Genomic DNA, 24,726 nt, shown 5'->3' on the forward strand with positions numbered 1-24,726 from the left:
TGCAATAACTAAAACGTTTTTACTAACCGGTTTTCAGCTTAGACCCCAGGACTCAATCTACATCCAGTCCTGGAATTACAAAAGTAATCTACAAAGTAATCCACTGTATTTGTGTAGAAAAACCCTTTGAGCTCAATGCTGAATTGTGTTTAGAACTGTGTTGCCTACTGCAACCCCTGTACCTATTGTGTTTACAAAGTCATTACCTTTCTGCAAAGTAATTACCTGAGATCACTCATTATTGAGAAAAGTATATTTTTATACCTGTTGGTTCTAAAAATAAAGCAACTATATCTTTTGATATAGAAACAATTGGCCTGGAGTTCAGTCCTTGAGTGTGTGAAACCTTTTGCTGACTGAGTCTGTACAACAAATGCTTTACACTGTCCTCTGGTACTGCCTTACTGCTCGACCAAGCTACCACTTTTGAGAGTAAGGTCAGCCCTGACTTTAACCTCTGTTTTACGTCTGGGTTTTGTGGTCTCTATACACACTGTACCTTACTTTGGTCCAGTATATATAGAGCCACTTTCTCACAGGGGGGGTGTTAAACACTGCCAGTAAGACAGTGTGCTGAGGAGATGTGTTAAACACTGACTGTAAGACTACAAATGGGGGTGGGGTCGCACACTACTCATTCATCTTTCGATCTTCTGCTATCTTCGCTGTCTTCGCCATCCCTGGACACGTGTTTCGGGGTATCACCCCTCGTCAGCAGGGATAGGCCGTGCACTGGGGTTGCCGATGGCTGCCAACATCTGCCAGGTATAGTACCACTACAACAGGGATGGCGAAGACAGCGAAGATAGCAGAAGATCGAAAGATGATGCATCGCGAACACTTTACTACATTGACCAGAGTCCTTAGGGGCGACACCGCCGGTGTGTGAGTAGTGTGCGACCCCACCCCCATTTGTAACTTTAAAGCTCCCTTGAGCAGCGGGCTGACGAGCCTGGGATCCCGCACCTACGCGCCTGAGTGGTACTATACCTGGCAGATATTGGCAGCCATCGGCAACCCCAGTACACGGCCTATCCCTGCTGATGAGGGGTAATACCCCGAAAAAACAGGGATGGCGAAGACAGCGAAGATAGCAGAAGATCGAAAGATGATGCATCGCGAACACTTTACTACATTGACCAGAGTCCTTAGGGGCGACACCGCCGGTGTGTGAGTAGTGTGCGACCCCACCCCCATTTGTAACTGACTGTAAGACACTGTGTCAGTGTGCTGAGACTGTGTGTCAAATACTGGCCACTGAGGCCTGCCAGTCACTCATCCAGATCCCAGCAGAGACAGCTAAGCGTGGATAATAAGTACGTGCCTGTTAAAGAACCATGAAATAGACATGTAAGACCTCGGAGGGGCACAGTCACTCACCTGCGTAGAGGTATCTGTCCAAGTCAGTTTTCTCCAAGAACACCCCACTTTTGCCATCAGAGTCGTGCCCTTTTGTCCATTGGAAACAACTGTCTGTCTGGGTGGCAGCAGAACCTACTAAAATGAAAACATAAATTACATGAACACAGGGATATTGGGTTGTCAAAAGTGTAAAGACCCTTATTCTGGGATCATCACTAATGGCTTTTTACACCTTGAATAGACCTCATCCAGAATACACCTGCACCACCCAGGGAGGGCCTGGGCCAGGTGGAAACTAGAACTGGGTAAGAGAGCAGAAATGACTGAAGTACGTCAAATACAAGCCTGAACAATCAAGTAAAATCAACTTAAGTGGTTCAAAGAGATTAAAGTTACTACATTTATAAAAAGTCAGTAAATATAGCTGCATTGAAGCAATCTTTTCAAGGCTGCTCTCAATACAAAAGCTTAAAGTAAAATGAATCAAGCCCTGTCTATTGCTGGCAGACAGGTAAACAGCAAACAATGTGATGTGATTTCATTTGGTGACATATTTGGTCAGTCCTGCCAACAACTGCAAGACAGTTCCCATGAAATAAGCATGAATTGCTTCATGCACTGTCCTGCCACCCTGCTGCTCAATGCAGTCGCGTTTACCTGATGGACCAGGTGAGTATTACGCCCATTCCTAAAACCACATGCTCAAGAGGACAGAAATGTGCGTCCATCCTTGCCCTATGTTCCTCTGACCTCTGCAATGGTTAGTAACAGGAAGTGAGGTTGCGGACAGTTCTGTTATGTTACAGGGTATTTTTTGAGCGCGCATCTACTCCTGGGAGTATGTCTTCCCATCTTAGTTAATACTTGAGCCGTGTATGGTTGGGACTCGCGTGTGGCATATGTGCTGATGAAATACCTGGCTAGCTCACTCTACAAGTTTCTGAATAGCTGAGGCATCAAATCTTTCCAGCACTTGTTCATTCCCAATAGTTCACTTATACTAGGATTTTTAATTAATACTCAGCATTCACCCTAATCTTATGGGGGCCACAGCCTGCGGATACACTTACCCCTAAAAGGAAATGTGCCTCTGGTAGATGCTCTACTAGTAACAGGTTCTACATGAGAAGTGTTAGGAGTCGGACAAACCTGTCTTAGAATCTCTTATCTGCAGGGGAGGGAGCCCTCTATGAAACGACAAGTGTTAGGAGTTAGACAAACCTGTCAGAGAATCTCTTATCTGCAGGGGAGGGAGCCCTCTATGAGACGAGAAGTGTTAGGGGCCGGACAAACCTGTCTTAGAATCTCTTATCTGCAGGGATGGAGCCCTCTATGAGACGAGAAGTGTTAGGAGTCGGACAAACCTGTCTTAGAATCTCTTATCTGCAGGGGAGGGAGCCCTCTATGAAACGACAAGTGTTAGGGGTTAGACAAACCTGTCAGAGAATCTCTTATCTGCAGGGGAGGGAGCCCTCTATGAGACGAGAAGTGTTAGGGGCCGGACAAACCTGTCTTAGAATCTCTTATCTGCAGGGGATGGAGCCCTCTGAGATGAGAAGTGTTAGGAGTGGGACAAACCTGTCAGAGGATCTTTTATCTGCATGGATGGAGCCCTCTATGAGATAAGAAACATTAGGAGTCGGACAAACCTGTCGGAGGATCTTTTACCTGCATGGATGGAGCCCTCTATGAGATAAGAAGTGTTAGGAGTCGGACAAACCTGTTGGAGGATCTTTTATCTGCACGGATGGAGCCCTCTATGAGACGAGAAGTGTTAGGAGCCGGACAAACCTGTCTTAGAATCTCTTATCTGCAGGGATGGAGCCCTCCATGAGACGAGAAGTGTTAGGATCCAGACAAACCGGTCTTAGAATCTCTTATCTGCAGGGATGGAGCCCTCCATGAGACGAGAAGTGTTAGGAGCCGGACAAACCGGTCTTAGAATCTCTTATCTGCAGGGATGGAGCCCTCTATGAGATAAGAAGTGGTAGGAGTCGGACAAACCTGTCGAGGATCTTTTATCTGCATGGATGGAGCCCTCTATGAGATAAGAAGTGTTAGGAGTGGGAGAAACCTGTCAGAGGATCTCTCATCTGCAGGGATGGAGCCCTCTATGAGATAAGAAACATTAGGAGTCGGACAAACCTGTCGAGGATCTTTTATCTGCATGGATGGAGCCCTCTATGAGATAAGAAGTGTTAGGAGTCGGACAAACCAGTCGGAGGATATTTTATCTGCATGGATGGAGCCCTCTATGAGATAAGAAACATTAGGAGTCGGACAAACCTGTTGGAGGATCTTTTACCTGCATGGATGGAGCCCTCTATGAGATAAGAAGTGTTAGGAGTCAGACAAACACTGTCGGAGGATCTCTTTTCTGCACAGATGGAGCCCTCTATGAGATAAGAAGCGTTAGGAGTCGGACAAACCTGTCGGAGAATCTCTTATCTGCAGGGGATGGAGACCTCTATGAGATAAGAAGCGTTAGGAGTCGGACAAACACTGTCGGAGGATCTATCTGCATGGATGGAGCCCTCTATGAGATGAGAAAATAGGAGTCGGACAAACACTGTTGGAGGATCTTTTATCTGCATGGATGGAGCCCTCTATCAGATAAGAAGTGTTAGGAGTCGGACAAACCTGTCGGAGGATCTTTTATCTGCAGGGGATGCAGCCCTCTATGAGATGAGAAGTTTTAGGAGTTGCGAAAAAGCTGTCTGAGAATCTTCTGTTATCTGCAGGGCATGGAGCCCTCTATGAGACGAGAAGCATTAGGAGTCAGACAAACCTGTCGGAGGATCTCTTCTCTGCAGGGGATGGAGCCCTCCATGTGATGAGAAGTGTTAGGAGTCAAACAAACCCATCGGAAAATCTCTTATCTCAAGGGCCGTAGCGCCAGTCTGGTGAGATTTTGGCGCACGCAGGAGCAAACGCGGCGAGCTACAGATGGGGTGCGGCGGGGGACTCCGGGAGCGGACAGTGGCATTGTAACCCTGGGCCCATCTATTGCTCACATGGCTTCCCCAGACTACCAGAGCACACAGCGGGCCTGTCCTGCAACTGGGGGACCCTACAAGCATTTCCATCGGCTGGCATCTCGGATGCATGGGTTCACTGAGAGGAGATGGACTAAGATGAACCTGGGGCTGTGCACCTCTGCGCTGACACGTTGGCTCGCTGGTCTGACTACATCCTGAGCCGGTCGCCTGGGCTCGGTGAAATTTGCTAAGCCGTGTAAAAGAGCGGTGAACGTGGGGACACGACGAGAGTATACTGGGGTCCCATTGGCCTGCAGTGATTGCGAGTCAAAAGAGGCTGAAACAGTGGGCAGAACTTGCCTAATCCCAAGGTTCCCCCTGCCTGTTATCGCCCTTAGTGCTGCTAGTGTGGCAGCTCAGGCCGCCTGGAGTGTGCACTCGCAACAAAAATGGGTAAAGGAGATAAGACCCAATCCAAATTGTCATTCAAACAAAGACGATCAAAGTCGCAAGACCCTGGGCCCGTCAGGGGTGCGGAGGCGATAACGCCAGTACAGGAGGATGCAGACTAAGACCTCCGCTCTATCCTAAAGTCCATGGAGCAACCATTACAGAGCGGCATCACTGTGTTGGGCGCTAAAATGGACGCCATGTCGTACAGGATGGATAGAATGGTGGAGCGACTGGACAAACACGCTGAACGCTTAGATATGTCTGAGAGGCGTCTCATGGCGGTAGAGGAGGTTCACACCACGCTAGATGCTGACCATAAGCAACTGGGAAAAGTCATACGTATCCTCCAGGATAAGACAGAGGATATAGAAGCGCATTCCCGGCGCTGCAACCTACGGCTTGTGGGCCTTCCGGAAACGACAGCTAAAGGCAATATGGAACTATTCATGGAGAAATTGCTTGTCTCTTTGTCTCTTTGCTTCTCGGCAATGTTTGTTGTGGAGAGGGCGCCCAGGGCCCTGGGACCTCGCCCACCGCCGGGCGCTCCTCCGCGCCACATCATTGCGAAATTGCTCAATTACCGTGATCGGGACGCTGCTCTGTGTGTGGCCAGGGAAAAGAAAATCTTGAAGTACGAGGGTTCGGAACTCTCCTTATTTCCTGACTTTACGGTCCGGGTACAGGAGGCCCGTAGACATTTTGTGCCCCTCAAGAAGCAATTGCGCGAGCTGGGTGTGGATTACGCTATGTTGTACCCCTTCGAGTGAACAGACAGGGAAAGTCACACATATTTACGGAACCCAAGGTTTTGCAGCAGGCTATCAAGAACTCGGCCAAGGACCGGAAGACCAGCCCGACGCGTACGCAGCACGAAGGAATGGAGGGGGCCTCACTGGACGACCAAGGCTGATCTACATGGTGGCAACTACTAGAACATTGTAAAGTTCAGGTGGACATAGAGCGAGGTGCTTAATGCATCTGGACATGAAGCTTTCGCACTAACATGGGTCTCCTGGACGGGGGGGGCTCCCCTATGCAGGTGAAGCCGGTTCGATATAGTCACTACGATCCTGTGTCTTTGTTACAAGGCTGCGGGTTGGCCTGCTGCATACCGGTGGGCTGCATGAGACGACTCAGGACCAGACTTTCCGGAGGTGATGCTAGAAGAGCCAGCTGGGACCCAAAGACTGAGATAAGTCGGGGGAGCCTGTTAACTTGTTTGTTGGGGCTGGAGGCTTTGTGGCCTCAGCTGTAAATGTTACTGTAAGGCAAAGAGGAGCTAGGGCCAATTTACGGTAGTGGTTACTACTTACCTACGTTTGAAGCGAAGAGCTACCTCCGCCCACGCGTGCCTTGCACTGTTGTTATTTCTTTTTGCATAGTAGGGAAAATGGGTAGGGAAAATGGGGTTTAGGGGGGCCGAGGGATAGAGAATTGTATTGCATGCGGCCATGTTGGGGGCGGTCTGCTGTGGGTGTGGGGCCGGGGGGGGTGCCAAAGGGGGGGGTGGTGTCGATGTTTGTTGAGAGGTGACCTGACGCAGCATGGCACGTCTAAGTTCCAAAGTACATGATTTGCCTCATGCACGCAATACACTATGAATGGCAGGCGCTCAGAGTGAAGTTCGGGGACGGGCCGGGAAAAAAAGGTCCTTGTCATGGAACGTTAGGGGACTCAATGATCACCGGAAACTTAGGAAGGTTTTGAGCTACCTCAACAGGCAGAATGTAGATTTGGCCCTGCTGCATAAGACTCATCTGCCTCAATGTAGCCCTATGTTGAAATATAGGGGGTGATGGGTAATATCAACTCGTCGGGTTTCACCACGCATGCTAGGGGCGTACTGAACTGGGTTAATCCTAGGTCTTCGCTTACACTCTCGCTCCTTAAAGGAGATCCTGGAGGTAGAGATGTAATCTCCGAATGTGCAGACAGGGGTTCAGACCTGCTTATAGTTAATATTTATGGCCCCAATTTTGACTGTCCAGAATTCTTTAGAGACATAGCTACGATAGTTAGCCAATGGGGGGATGCTAAGATCCTTTGGGGAGAAGACTTCAATTTGGTCAGAGACCCGGACAGGGACAGATCTGCTGGACCTCTTAGGTGCCCATCGGCGGCTGCATGGAAGCTTGATGAGGCCTTAGTGCGTTTGGATGTGGGATGTGTGGCGTGAAAGGAATGCAGAGAAGGGGGGACTACACACACTACTCGGCATATCACAATATACACACTCTGATTGATTACTGGATGGTTTCCAATTCACTGATCCATAAGGTGCGGCACTATTCGGTGCTGCCGCGTACGCTCTCAGATCACTCCCCGTTACTGTTGGTGTTAGGGACCCGGGTAGGCGGCTGCCGCCATTTACGTGGACGTTTCCTCCTTACTCCCTACTTGATCCGGTGTTCAGGGAGGAGATGGCAGAAGCCATTGACTCTTTCTTCGACACAAACACTGGCTTGGTGGATGATTTCCAAACACTGTGGAAGGCTTTTAAGGTTTACATCAGAGGGGTAGCGATGGCTAAGCACTCGGGGGTCCTTAAAGCCTTACGCAAGAATCTGACGGATCTAGAGGGGAAACTAAAAGATCTGGAGCGGCGACGACTTGCAGGGCGCTGCGAGTCAATAGACGAGGAAATTAAAGCGGTACTGACGGAATACCATGCGGTGGCGGATAGCGAGGTAAAACACTTAGGCCTGTACGCCACAGCGCGCGTGTATGGCGAAGGGGAGAGGCCGGGATCTGTCTTGGCCCACTTAATGAAGACGAGACGAGGCAAAACGTTAGTTACTGAGATTAAGTCGGATAGAGGGGAGCTTTTGACAGAGGATGAGGAGGTAGCTGAACGCTTCCGGCAATATTATACAGAGTTATACAGCTCCCAATCGATGGGAACCGATGAACAAATAATTGAGTACCTGGAGCATATCCAGCTTCCCTTTCTCCCAAATGCACAAAGGGAGCTGCTAATGCACCCAATAGAAAGGGACGAGATAATCGAAGCAGTGGGCAGCATGAAGACGGGAAGTGCCCCGGGAACCGATGGTTTGATAGTTGCCTTCTATAAGGCATTTCTGGAACAATTGCTCCCGCATCTTGCAACCCTATTTAATGACATGTGTGAAAAGGGCATACTGCCTCCATCTATCTATGAGGGAGGCTATACTAGTAGCTATCCCAAAGCCGGGTAAACCGCTGGATGAGTGCAGTTCGTTCCGTCCGTTATCTCTTCTTAACGTCGATGTTAAAATATTTGCCAAGGTCTTGGCCACTAGGCATGCTCTGATGGCACATATTTTAGTGGCCCCCGAACAGGCGGGATTTATCCCGTCCAGGAACTTAACATATCACCTCCGTACAGTCTTTGGTGTAATGCAACACACTCGACAGGACACAAAGGCGATAGCAGTTTTCCTAGATATGAAAAAGCATTTGATTCCGTGGAACGGTCCTTTTTAACATGAGGACTGCAGAGAATGGGGCTGGGGGCAGTTTTTTTTTTACTAATGTTAGGGACTCTCTATCACAAACCAACGGCAGGGTGCCAATTGGGGATATGGTCGCTGCCCCTTTTAATATTTCCAGGAGGTACCAGACAGGGCTGTCCGCTGTCCCCATTGTTGTATGCTCTAGTGGCGGAGCCATTGGCATGTGCGTTGAGGGAGTATCATGGGAATGAAGGCATCGGATTCCCAAAGTATAGAATAGTTGTATCTACATATGCGGATGATACGCTACTGTACGTAAGAGACCCGGAAAACAACTTAGCACCGATCATTAGGGAGGTAATCCGATTTGCCGCATTATCTGGACTTCGGGTGAACTGGGGCAAATCTCTGGTGTTCCCGTTGACACCAACCACTACCGAATTTGACATGGAATACCCATTATTGTGGACCACGGACTCTGTGAGGTATTTAGGCGTGCAACTACACACTGACGCGGATATAGTTTTTAGAGAAAACTACGGCGCAGCCATTTCCCATCTAGAAGACTAGGTTGACCTGTGGTGCCGTCTACCATTGTCCCTGATGGGGCGTATCTCCATTATGAAAATGGTGGTGCTGCCCAGGCTCTTGTTTTTTTTCACGAATATCCCAATGGTGCTGCCGCGCATATTCTTTCATAAACTGAGGCAATTGATGTTAAAGCTGGCGTGGGGAGGAAGGCAGGCTAGGGTGCAGTGGGGAGTGCTTGTGCTGCCATATAGTCTGGGCAGTCTAGGTGCGCCCGACTTCGAATTATACTATAGGGCGGCCCAAGGAGCGCAGCTGCACGCTTGGATTCACGGAGACGCAGACATCCCGTATTTGCGACTAGAGAGACTCTTTGCTGATCCTATCCCTCTGCCAGCTACTATTATGGAGCCTGTGGATCATAGAACGGGCATTTTAGATTCAATGAATACCACTCGGCACGCGTGGCTTTGCCTATTACAGAATCAAGCGGGTGCATTGCTGTACTCTCTGGTCATGCCTCTAGAGTGGATGAGATGGATAGGATCCTGCACTGAAAGGGGTGTCATACAAGCATTACGTGACCTTCAAGTAGGGGGTGGCCAGTGATCTGTTCCACGATGGAGTAGCCTGCACGCTGGAGCAGGTGGTGGGCGGCATGGAAGAACCCTCCCTGTTGTTTAGATTTCAATTCCATAGAGTGCGAAGGGCGCTTAGAGCACAATTGGGTGACAGCATGGAGGAGCCACCGGAGGTTCTCGAGCTAACGCATGTTCTCAAAAGCGATTCCTCCGCAAGCTGATTACGGCTAGCTACAGGATAGCGATTTCACACAGGTCACATAAATACACTGCGGCTAGACTTGCATGGCAACGTTACTTGGAATTGGAGGATGACAAGTGGGTTTATTGCTGCACGAACACCAGGAAAGTGTCACTGCATGGTCGGCATAGGTTAGTGCATTTTAAGTTTTTGAATAGGATCTATTATACCCCTGAACAGTTGTGCAGATATGGCTTACGTGACAATGCCAGGTGTGATGTGCCAGTTGCGGATTTTATGCATCTGGCATGGATGTGCCCGGGAGTTCATTCCTACTGGGAAAGTGTGTTTGAGGAATTGGGTAGAGTGGTCGACTTGAGTCTTACACTGGACCCACTGATGGCGCTCTTGGGATATACCAAGGCGCTGCCCAAGGCGGTGCGCAGATTAGTAGATATGGGGCTACTTATCGCCAAGAGACAAGTGGCATTGTGTTGGATGAGGGGGCCACCCCTGACGCTGCGACAATGGTCCCGAGATATGATTTACTGCTCCACACAGTCGGAGGTATACAGTGAGCTTCTGCCCCCCAGAAGCAGACCAAAAAACTTTGGGGGTTTGTATGTCTCTTACATGCAATGTGAGGAACGGAAAGCAGATGATTAGGTAGATGGTTTAAATACTGAAAGGCTGGAGAGTGTGAACGAGCCAGCGGGGATTGGCGGAGGCCTTGACGAACTTGTATGGTGGGGTCGGGGGGTGACAGTGCAGTGATGGGAATGTGTCGGCCTTGAGTGTGGCCCATTGGCGGGGGGACTTAGACTCTGGGGTGTGTGGGGAAGGCGTCCACTATAGCCTTGTAGCTGATGGGTAGTTCAGCAAGCTGCTCCTTAGACGGCTCCCCTCCTAACATAGCGCTGGGTTCTAATGACTGTCCACTTAATTGTGTGGTTTCCCGGTCCCTTCTATTCCCCTGCTTTGATGATTGACGCCGCCTGCCCAAGTAGGGTTGTTGGCTAAATGGCTGTGTAAACTCAATTAATGCGTGTATTACATCTATTCTGTATTGATAGACTGAATTTGGGATGAAGTGCTGTGTTACTGTCAACTATTGAAATTGAAATAATAAAAACATTAAAATATATATATATATATTACCTACTGGCGGTCGCCAGTAGGTATATATAGTTAGGATTTTTTCTCTATGGGATTTTTGAAAATTCTATGTCTAATAACTTTGGCGTTTGTGGACGGAACTGGCTGAAATTTTCAGGAAAATGGCACATTTTGTTTCTGAGCAGCCCCTGAAAATTTTGGGGGGGTTCGTCAAGGGGGGGCCCGAGAAAAAAGGGGGGTCCCAAAACGTGTTTTTAACATTGAGTTTTCCATAGGGCGGTTGGCCTCACTTTTAGCCCGAACGGCTGAATGGATTTGCACGAAACTTGGCAAAATTGTAGGGACTGGTAGCCCGATGTGCCTTTTGTAGGTCTCAATATATGTGCTCCAGTGGATTTTGAGAAATTAACGTTTAAAAAAATATATATATCTGTAACAGCGGACCGGGCAGCGCTCTGGTTCGCGGACTTTTCGCGCAACGGAGCTTTGTGAAGCGAAGCTGATTGGTTCTCCGGCGTCTGTCAACATTCCAAACAGTCCGTAGCGGCCGCCATCTTGTCTCTCGGTAGGATCGAGAGACAAGAGGAGGTCAAAACAAAGGGGGAAATAACTATAAGGGGGCATAGTAGATCCTCGCTGACCCCCTAGGTTTGATGTGGAGGTTTTAAAAGGGCCCCGCGGGGCAAAAAAAAATAATAATAATAATAATTGAACGGCTGAATGGATTTGCACGAAACTTGGCAAAATATTAGGGACTGGTAGCCCGATGTGCCTTTGCTAGGTCTCAATATATGTGCTCCAGTGGATTTTGAGAAATTAACGTTCAAAAAAAGATATATATCTGTAACAGCGCTCCGCTTCGCGTAACGGAGGTTTGCGAAGCTGATTGGTCATTCTGTCACTGGGCTATAGTTGGGCTACATCTGGCTGATATTTGGGCTACATTTGTTTTTTTGTGTGTCTGGCGGCCATCTTTGGGCTACATTGGGCTACATTGGGCTTCATTGGGCTACATTCGGCTAATTAGCAAATAGCTCATCGCAAACTAGGAATGGTAAAGAATCGCTATTTATTCCTTAAAGTTCGCTATTTAGGAAATGCAAAAAACTTTGATGATATATATGGCGGTTCATCTCTAACAAGATAAGAAGCATAGGGATACATTTATGATGACTGGCGCATCACCAGGGATGTGTTAGTCATTCTGTGCCGCTGTTCCGTCACCTATGGTGTGCTGCATTTACAATGCGGCGCATCATGGGGCAAAAACAGCACAGATGCGTGATGTATCTGTGCCGTAAAGGTGGCGCATTGCTGGAGTTGTATCGCAAGTGTGATGAAGCTCCAGCAAGGGTCGGGGGTGCCCCTGTCGCAGGGTTTCTGTTCTCACACAGAACTGTGGACAGAGGATTGGAACCTCGGCGAATGCATTGCTGGAGTTGTATCGCAAGTGTGATGAAGCTCCAGCAAGGGTCGGGGGTGCCCCTGTCGCAGGGTTTCTGTTGTCACACAGAACTGTGGACAGAGGATTGGAACCTCGGCGAATTAGGGTGTCCCAAAACTCACGTTAGTAATCAAAAACTCCTTAGCAAGCTAGGTACAGTGTCACATTGGATATAACAAACTCTCAATGTTTAGACAATCCAGAATATGAACTTATAGTACCTCAGGATACGTGGAACTCATGAACAGTCGGTCGTTATAGATTTCTTAGAAACCAGAACATGGAGTTAAGAAGAACAGATGTGTATTTGAAATGTTTATTTACTAATGCCGTCTTCTCAGGCGTAGTACCTTAGATAATAAAAGTACACATATTATCAGTAGCAAAATTACCAGCATAGTTACTAGTACATAAAAAGTGAATGGTGATAGTATGTTAACATGCTGTAAATGAATAAGAGTTAGCAACACTTATAAGCAGCCGCGGGCCGTGGAGGGAGTTACGGTGAGGCAGGGAGGCGGGGAGGGGGAGAAGCAGGGTGGAGAATACAAGTACACATATTATCAGTAGCAAAATTACCAGCATAGTTACTAGTACATAAAAAGCGAATGGTGACAGTATGTTAACATGCTGTAAATGAATAAGAGTTAGCAACACTTATAAGCAGCCGCGGGCCGTGGAGGGAGTTACGGTGGGGCAGGGAGGCGGGGAGGGGGAGGGGCAAGGTAGAGAGGGCTCCACCCTGCTTCTCCCCCTCCCCGCCTCCCTGCCCCATCGTAACTCCCTCCACGGCCCGCGGCTGCTTATATCTCACCCTCCCTAATACACATATTATATTATTTGCTAAGAAGGTCTCTTTGTGTTGGTTTAGGGCGTGCCCATACTTTAGTGTCTTAGATTTGAAGGAATCACATCACCATACACCAGCTCTCTCTTCATGTGAACCGCATCAACTGTTGTGTATGTGTGTTCGGCAAAGCAATATAAAACCCGCCTCATGCCCAGAATTGGCAGAAGTTGCACTTATGTTATGAGTATGAAGTCGTGGAGATCAGACCTCATAACAATTCTGTATCGTGTTGTTCTTGAAACTTTAGCACTCGCTGTACAGATATAGTTTAACAAGTAAAGCAGATAGTAGACCAATAACATATTATTCTCATGTAAACCACGATGAACTACTAGGTGGAAAGCTAAAGCAACAACTAAGTGTCGTGTGCAGAAGTTGCAAAAAAGGAAAAATGGCGTTTAAACCGGTAATGAGCCCATGCTAACTTAACACGGTGTAAAGATATCCAGGACCTAGATGACACCTCCTCATGATCCGGAAACGAACTGAATAAGATAATAGAAGTGCCATCTCATGAGAGCAGATTGCAAGTTTATATGTGGACGGTCCGCAAGGTAAAGCATTAAAAACTAGGAAAATTTAATGCTAAAGAAAAATAAAACAGCCAAGTACTTTATCGAGTCTTAAGCCAATAGGCAAGGTAAATAATAAAAACTTGACAAATAAGTCAATGAATTGTCAATGAAATGCTAGTACTCAGCATATCAAACATGAAAAAGGTCTATGACATAACTGTGTATGCAAAATAAGCTGCAACAGCCTCCAATAGGAAGTCACCGTCTTCATCCGAAAACAGTTCAGCCATCCAATTTAAAAGCGGAAAAGAACATACGTGCTCTCCCAGCACCGGATCCTCTATCACCATCAGAGGACAGCTCGGTGGGTTTTCAAGAAAGCTCTCTTCCAAGAAAGACTGTGCTGCCGCCAGTAAATTCCAGGGACCAAGTAGTCCATGCATCAATGCCACAGCCATAATCCTTTCGCCAGGACAAACCAACTCGTGAGTAATGATAGGAGTCATCAGCTGATTAAAGTCGACGTCAGGAGAAACCGGTCTGCAGAGACACAAATCAATGGCCCAATCGAAATCACAGGTCAGGCAGTGAAATACAGGCTGGACACAGGTGAAGTAGGAGAACCGAAAAGATAATCCATATGCCGTGCTTAATATCGCCAACGGCATTGTGCCATAATATTCTAGCATGCGATTGCGGAACAGTGTCAGCAGCTGCAGGGTCGGAGGTTGCATAGGAGGGACATCCATATTTAAAAATGTAAAAAAGCACAAGAGCGTCCGCTGGTAATGCAAGTAAAAATGCCAATCCACGAACCAGAGTGCAGAAAATACAATGAAAGGAAGCAGGGATGACTCCAAAGATTTTCTCAAATGAAGTCACGAGACCACTGGTAACAACTTTAAAAAAGTGTGTCAGGGACTTTGTGGAGGATGCGTTAAAGATAGTCGGAAACATGTTGCTGAAATTGAAAGGCAAATCTTAATTGAAAAGGGTGTGCACCTCTGTACGGGTGTTCGCTATGTGAAGTACGAAAGTTTCACGGGCCGAACTCAAGGCCACCTCTCTCTGAGACAAAAGAGCTCTTATTCTTGCCATGCCGTTGAAACGTGTCCCAAGGTTGGTATTTGTGGCCAGATTGAAAACTCCCTATGTTCATGTGTGGGAGGAAATAGAACATTTCTGCAGCAAATAACCCGTTCACTTACTGTTACGATAAAAGGAATACTTTTAATTAACTCAGAACAATCTTCATTATTGAGCATCAAATAACTACCATTTTCCAACAACTTGAACGTGGGGATGATAGCAGGAACTGGCGTGCCTTGCAACACGCAAGCCATATTTGGTCGGTGTTTGTTGCATGAACCGTGTAACTGTATGTGCCTACACATTAGTGAATGATCTGGCGTCTCAGTGCATTCCTCTCCATTCAGATAAACTTCTTGATCATCTTTGAAACATCTGTATGTGTATGGAAGCGACCAGACCTCATGAAGAAAAGCACTACCTAAAGGTTCATAACGACCTATTGGTATATATTTCATACAATTTGAAAACTTATATAAAGCAAAAGGCAGCGTTATTAAACCGTGGATAAGGCATGTTGTCAAAAAACCCGCAATCCTCTGCTGATGATGTCACTGAGCATGTCATGAATGATGTAATATGTGACATCATCAGCAGTGGATTACGGGTAATAGTATCTCTAGTTTACTCCCCTATAGCTGTCTTTATTTTAACATAAGTGTGTGTTTCCCTCCCTTATACTTACTGTTTTTGGTTCGCTTCCAGTTCGCGTACCGGCGAGCGAACTAGGAAGCGAACTAAGAGAAATAGAGGTTGGCACAGTTCCAAATATTGTACCAATTTTTTAATAACGGGGAGGTAGTTCTGAAAAGAACATTTTTTTTTATTTTTCTGAACATTTTTTTACTGTTTTTGAATTTTTCGGAACAGTTTTATATTTTTTTGGGTTTTTCTTGGAGGGGGCAATGAAAACGATTCATTGTAAAGGGCTCAACAGGAGCAACAAAACAAAAAAAAGAAGTATTTATTATTTTGGGCGTTTCGGACAAACTTGCATATGATAGTCAATAGCTCTGTTGATCAGAGTGATGCTTCTTTCTCCGTAGGAAATGAATCCATCGCAAAATACGCAGGTGTGTTTTACTTCACCAAATCTCATTTGTATATTTGGCACCATCTCCCTGCCCTCTGGTCCCGTTACTTCCGGTACAACAGATCTTCTGGCCATAATAGGGAGATTATCTAGGTCGTTCCGAAACTGTGCAGCACTGTAGTTGTTAGGATGCCACCTAGTCATATGGCGATGCATTGTGTAGTTTCCGAAACTGTATTTTTTGTCGGTCCCTCTGGACAGTCTATCTTGACATATAAGGCAAGTTACGTATCTTGCATTTACTTTTTTCTGACCTTTGGGAATTTTAAAAAATTGCCAAATGAAGTTTTCTTTCCGGTGAGACGTCCTGGGCTGCTCAGGCAAAAACTGCCTCTCTTCGTGCTCGTCCTCCTGTTCCTCTTCTTCTTCTTCTTGTTGAATTATAACTTGAGCAGGTGGTCCACTCTTCCTTGGATGTGGTGGAGGTGGTGGGGAAGCACCAGCTGAAGCTACTAAAGAAGCCATTGCTCAGTGATCACAAAGGGTCTTTCTCTCACAATGATGAAAGTCAGAGTGAGGAAAGAAGGAGGGATTTTCATCATTTGGGAAAAACAAGAGTTCTCAACCAATCAAAAGTGTTCATTTTAGATTATATGACCTAGTCTTACATCATTAGGAAACCAAAAGTGAAATGAACCAATGAAAAGTGTTATTACCAAGTCACATGACTTGCTGTGTTTACGTTAAGCGCTTTGCAGGGCCTCCCGGTTTGCTTCCAGAAACCTGCGCTTTGCGACTCGCTTCGCGTACCAGTTCGCTAACGTAGTACGTCATATGACGTATCACGCGACAACGTGAAACGTCATGCGGACGGGAGGCGTCACGATGTTGTTTTGTAACGCGGCACTTGCGGTAAAGAAACGTTTACCGGCTCGCGGTCTATTTCGCGGCATCAAGGTCAGCTAACGGGAAGCTTCCCTATTTGCGAAGCGGGAACGAAGAAAAAAAAATATTTAAAAAAAAAATTATTCATAAACATATAAAATATATTTTTGGATTTAAAGAAGAATACATTTTACAGCTACAGATATTAGCTGTTAAAAAACCAATGAAATTCACAGAAAAAACCATAGGTTATAGACCATATATAGTTAGGAATTAGCATTTACAAAACCTTGAAAATTCACTGAAAAAACCATAGGTTATAGACCATATATAGTTAGGAATTAGCATTTAAAAAACCTTATTTTACTCACACAAAACCATTGAAATTCCATATATAGTTAGTTGCACTAACTATATATCGCGCACCCGCAATCCACTGCTGATCATGTCACATATTACATCATTCATGACATGGTCAGTGACATCACTGATGACATCACTGATGACATCTCAAATGACATCACTGATGACATCACTGATGACATCTCATTTGACATCATTCTTGTGCTAATACGATAAACCTCTTCAGACTCTAATATAACCTTAGATACACTCAGTGTATACAGACACTCACACACTGCCACTCATCCATGGAGTTACTCACACACCCAGTCAGTCATGCAAAGAAACAATCTCACCTCCATTTCTTCAACTATACAGTTAAACACACCTTACTTATTGAAACATATACTAACACATATTTACTCTCTTATACAATCCCTGATACAAGTTCACAATGATCGATACAACCACTCACTCATTCAGTGGCTCTCATGCACAGTTATTTATATATGCCAACTCTCACATGTACTGTGTTTTACATATGTACTTACTATGACATGTAGCATTGAGATATCCATTCACTCATCAATACACTCATGCACACAGTCAACTGCCCATGTAGCTGTTTCCACATGCACTCTTGAACTCATACACCTAGTGAATAAACTGCTCACACATCTATGCATAGAGTCTCACACCTTCCAGCCACCCCCACACAAACTCAATCTCCCATAGAAATACTTGGGCAACCAATTAATAACACATATAGCCTCTCGTATAGCTAATGATCAACACATGCAGCAGTTTACAGAACAACAGACATAATGATGCACAAATTAAGACAGTTTAGTCACTAACCCATGCATTCAGTGAGACACATTTAATCACTCACTCATACAGTCAGTCATGCACCTACTAAATCCTTCATCCAGACACTTATACATCCACTCAAGACATATTTTAACTTTACAGAAAAATACAGTCACTGGATGTTGTCATCAGTGATGTCATCAGTGATGTCATTTGAGATGTCATCAGTGATGTCATCAGTGATGTCACTGACCATGTCATGAATGATGTAATATGTGACATGATCAGCAGTGGATTGCGGGTGCGCGATATATAGTTAGTGCAACTAACTATATATGGAATTTCAATGGTTTTGTGTGAGTAAAATAAGGTTTTTTAAATGCTAATTCCTAACTATATATGGTCTATAACCTATGGTTTTTTCAGTGAATATATATATATATATATATATATATATGATCCCAAAACACATTAACTCGTTCCGTGCTCATGACGGCTCCCGGCCATCATGAGTCACGGTAGTCGTGTGCTCATGACAGCCGGGAGCCGTCCGAACGTTGCCGCTCAGCCCACGCCCAATTAATTCCCTGCCTGTGCGGGCGAATTAATTTGTGGGCGGAGTTTGGATGGCTCCCGGCCGTCGGGAGCACACACCGGGAGCCGTCCTGAGTACCCAAGCGTCACGGACATCCCCGCCCCCCAGCAAATTTAACGCCGCGGCAAAGGGGTTAAACCAGATAAATGGCAGATGTCCCTAATGATATTAATAAAAGCTGCATAAGTAGAAAAAGTACACTGAAGAAAGGAAGTTTAAAAGGTACACGCTTGATTAAAAACCAGACATCGAATGCACTTCGTAGGAGCATTACGGGAGAAGAGATCACAGATTTAAAATTTCCAACAACGCTGATATCAGTAGTGATGTGGAAATAAGAGCAAAATGGTTCTCAGACAGCAGTGAACCCAAATGGAATACAGATGCACCAACCTGAAGCATCTAATGTACCAGTCTCTGTAGTTGATGAAAGGGATACACAGACAAGGCCAATCAGAGAAAGAGGTGGACAAATATCAGTTATACATATTCAGATAAAATGCACTGAGCATGAAATCTAGAAACAACAAATCTTCAGTTCACTAACTGGATCCACCAGATATATCGGTTTTACAGTTAGGCCCCACTTAAAAAGAAAGGCCAGATAAAGAAAGAAAACGCAAATTAATCGACAAAACAAAAATGAGTAGTCAATATTTTACAATATAACCTTTCACCATTCCATGAACAACTACTACAGACAGGGAAATTGTTTATTCTAATTAGTGATTCGACATTACTTAACACGGACACTGAGTTGTTTACGTTCAAGAGGAAATGAAGGCTGAAATTTTCTTTGCAACAATACCAGAACCAACAGTTTTGCAAGAAACAACCGTCTCTTTGTGAATTTAAACCAAAATCAAACTTAATAATAATAATAATCCACATTTGTAAAGCGCACAATCACCCGTAAGGGTCTCTAGGCGCTGGGGGCCGTCGGGAAGATTAAGCAAGCTATTGCCCAGCGTCACATGGTGCTGGGCTAACCTGCCGCCGGAGCCGGGGATCGAACCGTGATCCCCAGATTCCAGCGTCAGTCGCCCTGGCCGCGGCGCCACACCTCTCCCACTTGGAACAACCAACCTCACATAAAGCCAGGGCTCGAGTCGGGGTACCACGCGGGTGGACGGCGTCCCCCCACTTATTTTAACTGGAGCTCGATAACTGGAGCAAATGGAGCAACACATTCACTCTTTGGCCTCTCTGGGGCGAGATCGGAGCACATTCAGAACGCTGCTCACCCGCTGGCTTCTCTGATGCAATTGCATCTAAGGGGAGAGCAAGGGGAGGCAATGAGTCTGATGGTTCAAGCCACCTTTCGTGACGTCACTTCCTGTCGTGATGTCAGAGTCTCCCCACTTCTTTTTTGCGGACTTGTGCCCTGCATAAAGCCTCATAGAGCATAGGATGTATTTGAAACTGGTCAAGAATGACCGATCACACCAGGAGCCATCAGCAGAATCCAACCACTTACGCAATGGGGAGCTCTATCAATCTGGAAGAGGTCCAATGATGAGGATTAAAGTGGAGGTAAAGATGGCGCAGTGGTCATTATGGTTACATTTTATTATGAACATCTGGTGAAGGAACAAGTGAGCAGTTGGAGTAGAGAGGCTTTGTAAAGAGACAATACTGTGTGTGCATTGAAGAAGAGCTCGAAGATTGTGTTTGATATGACGAGCCAACGGTGCTGATATTCACAAGTGGATTGGGTGGAAAATGATCTCTGAACCTTTTAAACAGTTCAGAAACACCACTCTCACCACGCAGACACAGCAGCTCTCAATCTCCATTTTCAATACATAAACGATTCCTCTAGCCAATGTCATTGGTACACACAAAATCAACATCCTCTCCTACAGAGCCGACTCACAACTCATACTCTCCCTCTCGAACAAGACCTCCAACACAAGAGACAAGTTCACCGCCTGTAAGAAACTGGCTTTATATATACTACACCAAAGTGAGGTATAGTGTGTATAGAGTTCAAGTGACCCCAGAGGTAGATAGAGGTTAAAGTTAGATCGAACCTTACTCTCTGTTTGTAGTGGTCGAGCAGTAAGGAAGTATCAGAGGACAGTGTTAAGCATTTGGTGCACACACTCAGTCAGAAAATGAATTCACACACTCAAGAACTGAACACTAGGCCAAAGTTTTTTGTATAAAAATATACTGTTGTTTTATTTTTTAGAACCAAGCAAGCCTGCCACAGGTAAGCATTAAATACTTTTCAGTAATAAGTTGATGAATATAGAAAAGTTTGAAAATGCAATAGAAATTGTACTTTGTTTGATTTACAGGGGAGCAGTAGTAGGTAACACTTAGCAAACACAGTACATTGAAATGAATAGGCTTTTTCAGTAAATTACAGGTAATTTACTTTTTACGTTACTTTTCTAACTCAGAGCTGGATACCTAGATTCAGCACTGGGACATTTCCTGGAAACAGGTAAGTAGTTACGTTTTGGTTATTCACATGATTTTTAAAGAATATTTTCAGAATTCAAAACTCCACACTTAGAAACTTTTTGGAGCAGTACATTGAAATGAATAGACTTTTACAGTAAATCACAGGTAAGTTGCAGGTAAGTTACTTTTCACGTTACTTTTTTAACTCCGTGCTGGATACCTGTATTCAGCACTGCGACATTTCCTGCAAACAGGTGAGTAAACACATTTTGATTATTTATGCAATTTTTAAGGAATATTTTTATATTTCAAAACTCCACACTTAAAATTTTTTGGGAGAAAAAGTGTCAATGTCATCCTATGGAAGGAAAACAGGTTAACGGTTCAAAGGTAAGTAAATGACTGTGGGAGTTAAGGTTCTGGGGTTAGACTCATGGGTTCCCCAGGGTCAGTGATGCACTGTTGTTGCACCCTCAGCAGCACTAGGGCGGCCAGATGTAGAGTGTTGAGGCCCAATGTTATCCAATAGGGGGCCTCCGGTTGGTGGCTGCTGGCAAGCAGGCCACTGGGTTGTGGGAGCAAAGCTCCAAGGGTTAAGGTTAGGGCAAATGGATAACAAAGTAGCTCAAAAGGTGCACTGGGGTAGCCGGGTGCAGAGTGCTGTTTCGACGTTGGGCGCCCTGTTGTTTTGTATTGAGGGCTGGGCCTTGTTTGCGCACATTGCTATGTTAGCATAGGCTTATTAGAGATTTAAACGCCATTTTACCTTTTGCTGCTTTTGCACACAACACTGAATATAGCTGTTGTTGTAAGTTAGGCTGCGTGAATTATTTCACATGAGAAGGGCTTGTTTTCGGCATACCTAGACTTTTGGCCCATAGGAATGAATGGGAAATACAGATTCGGTAAATTCCGAATCGGTAAATACCGATTCGGTAAATACGGAATCGGAAAGGAAAGAAAGTGAAACTTAGGAGTCAGCCAATCAGGTGCTACCACAAACCCCCTCCCAACCAGGAAGTGGCTACACCCAGGCAGCTGGAAGTAATTAGAAGCTTCTGGAGAGGCAGAGAAAGCAGAGCTGCGTTCTGAGCCACAGGAAAACTTTTTTGTGCTTTTAAAGTTTGAAAATGGCAAGCAGCAGTGAAAAGGAACTTCCAGAGAGGAAGAGAAAAATTAAATTTAGCACCAAGGAGCTGCAGGTCCTCGTGGAGGAGGTGGTTAAAGAACACCAGAAATTGTTTGGAAAGCAGTCCCTGACTGTGGCTGAATCTGCCAAAAGAAAGATTTGGCTGGAAATACAGTCGAAGGTGAATACTGTGGGAGTGACTCCAAGGGACACAGATGACCTGAAAAAGAGGTGGTATGACCTCAGGAGCATGACCAAGAAGAAAATTGCAGAGCTCCACAAAGAGGCAAACAAAACTGGAGGAGGGAAGAACCGTGCACCTCCCCTGACTGAGCTGGAGGAGTTGCTGGGGTCCACCATTGAACCAGAGAGCGTCTGTGGACTGGGAGATGCAGACAGCTCAGCCAGAGCTGCCACCAGAAAAGGTAAGACGCATGCACAGCAATCACCCCCACCCCATCACCTTCCATTTTCCCTATGTGGCTAAGTTTACCCCACTACAGTAGAGGTAGTATTATACAGGAGCAATGCATTATGGGACATGTAGTAATTGAAAGACCTACCATGTCATACAGCACAGCAATCAACAAGTTAGGCAAAACATATCAGTCATAATGAGGCTGAGGCAATATGTACAGTGTTTCAGTGAAAATAATTTAATTGTAGAAGCAGTGAGGCAGGAGCACAGAGCTAATGTACGCTTTTATGTCCACAGGCGATACAACTCGCAGGCGTACCAGGGAGAAGAAAGGCACTGCACCACAGAGGGATGACAGCCAGGAGGCAGGCACAAGTGCAGAGAACGTCACAGAGGACACTGGTGCATCAACACCACTGCCACCATCCCAAGACTTTGAAATGTCTCCACATCTGCAGGCATCCCCAGAATGTTCAGGATCCCCTCTGCTACTGTCCTCACCTGAACTGCCTGCGTCACTGCCGCAAACAACACCTGTACCTCAAAAGAGCAGGAGCCATGCAGTTGCTCCACTGGTTGAAATGGAAACTTCAGAAGGTGAAATGGAGGGGGATGACACTCAAACCTTGGTTGGGGAAGGAAGTGCTGCCACACAGCAGTCCAGTGCAGAGGTTGCCCGTACAGGTGCCTGACGCCGCAGGCTGTGCTGCTCAACATGTGGAGGGTCCCAGTGTCTTCCGTGGGCTGGAGGGTAGCATGGTAAAGATTCAAAGAATGCAGGGGAAGGTCATCCAGTCTGTGCAACGCCAGATGAGGCACCTGAATACACATATGGAAAACATAGGGAAGGGCATCAGTGCACTGGTCGATGAGAATAAAGAGATGGCAGCAGGTATGAGGGAGATGGCTGCAGGGATGCGGGAGATGGCCGCAGGTGTGCGGGACATGACACAATCGGTGCAGCTTCTGTGCACTAAACTGGACCAGGACAGGTTAGCAAGGCGCAAGGAGAGGCAACATGCGCAGCAACAAACTAAGGCTATGAACCGCCTGGCCACAGCCACTTCCCTTCTATGCAGATGATGCATCAACATGCAAGAGGGACTAACACACAGCAGCAATGAGGTGTCTAGGGGCCTTGCAAGGGTGACCAGTGCTGTAGAGGTGCTGCTTAATGCACAGACAGCACTAACTGCTGCTCTGGATGCACCGGAAAGTGAGGAAAGCACCAGTAGGAGCAGCATGACAAGCCCCCCTGTTGTTGAGACACGGAGGAGCAGCAGGCGCCATGGTGAGCCAACACCCCAAACACCCAGTGAGGACAGCCAGCCACTTTCATCTGGCACTGGTAGGCGTGGCCGGAAATGACTTATACAGCCCACACTCGATGACCATAAATGGGGAAGTGAGCCAGGACTACCATTATTAAATGGATGACATTTGTGTTGCACATTTGTGCGTTTGAGTACCTGCGTAGTGCCAAATATTAAACTACGTTGGGTGCATACTCCACCTGTCTGTGTCTCTTCACTTATTTAAAAAAAGTTCTGTGTGATCTCTGCCCGTCTCTGTCTGCCATCGGTTGGTGGCGCAACTCCTGCTGTGTTTGGTTCAGGCAGTGCATGTTCATCATCGTGGTCCTCATAGTCGCTCAATGACACCTCTGTGCCCTTCTTTGTAGCAAAGTTGTGTAACATTGCACAAGTTGCAATTATCTTACAGCAGATGATTGGTGAGTACTGCCATGCCCCTCCACTTTTGTGGAAGCAGCAGAACCTGCTTTTTAACAGGCCAAAAGGTGCACTCCACAACGTTCTGAGTGGATTTGTGTGCCACGTTGTATCGCCTCTGGCTGCGGGTTGAAGGGTTGAGGTAGGATGTCAGGATGAATGAGCGGACGGCATATGCACTATCCCCTATATGTAAATGAGAAAACCATTACTCACATGCACACATACACATACATCTGCTATATCTATCAGGGTGTATCATAGTGTTTTACCTAGCAGGTATCCTTCGCCAAATTCCCCCGCTGTCAGGCGTGTGTAGATCCCACTGTTCTGGAAGATGTAGGAGTTGTGGGTACTTCCTGGGAACTTGGCCACAATGTCTGTGATTATGTTGTTGGCATCACAGATTACCTGTACATTGATAGAGTGGGTTGACTTCCTGTTTCTGTAAATGTACTCTGTGGCAGCAGGTGGGCATATAGGGATGTGGGTGCCATCAATTCAGCCGATGACGTGTGGGAATGTGCAATTTGATAAAAGCCAGTCTTGGTCTTCAGTAGTTCCACGTGTGTGTTAGGGAAGAAGATGTAATGATGCATCCTCTGCATCATGGCCTCTAGGAACTTCCTGAAGAAACGGGACAGGCATCTCTGAGACACCACACCTACCACAGCAATCACCCCCAGGTACCTCCCAGATGCAAGCAGGTGTAGGCTACAGAGCACCTGCACATGGGGTGGGATGGCATACGCCCTTGGGGTTGGGTGCTCCAAAAGTGGGTGCAGGTCCCTGATCAAGTCCAGGATGGTTTGGGGGTGTAGCTTGTACCTTTGCAATATCT

At 46.2% G+C, this 24,726-nt stretch overlaps 1 protein-coding gene across 2 annotated transcripts in view; it reads right to left on the bottom strand.

The window, feature by feature from the left end:
• Positions 1-24,726, bottom strand: part of LOC144762260 (uncharacterized) — a 263,530-nt gene that overhangs the window by 130,927 nt on the left and 107,877 nt on the right. For both annotated transcript variants that reach the window (XM_078647407.1, XM_078647406.1), the window contains one exon: positions 1,381-1,497. In XM_078647407.1, the coding sequence (XP_078503533.1) occupies positions 1,381-1,497 (117 nt within the window). The remainder of the gene's footprint in view (positions 1-1,380; positions 1,498-24,726) is intronic.

The sequence above is a fragment of the Lissotriton helveticus genome, chromosome 6 (assembly GCF_964261635.1).
Source record: "Lissotriton helveticus chromosome 6, aLisHel1.1, whole genome shotgun sequence".
Taxonomy (NCBI): Eukaryota; Metazoa; Chordata; class Amphibia; order Caudata; family Salamandridae; genus Lissotriton; species Lissotriton helveticus.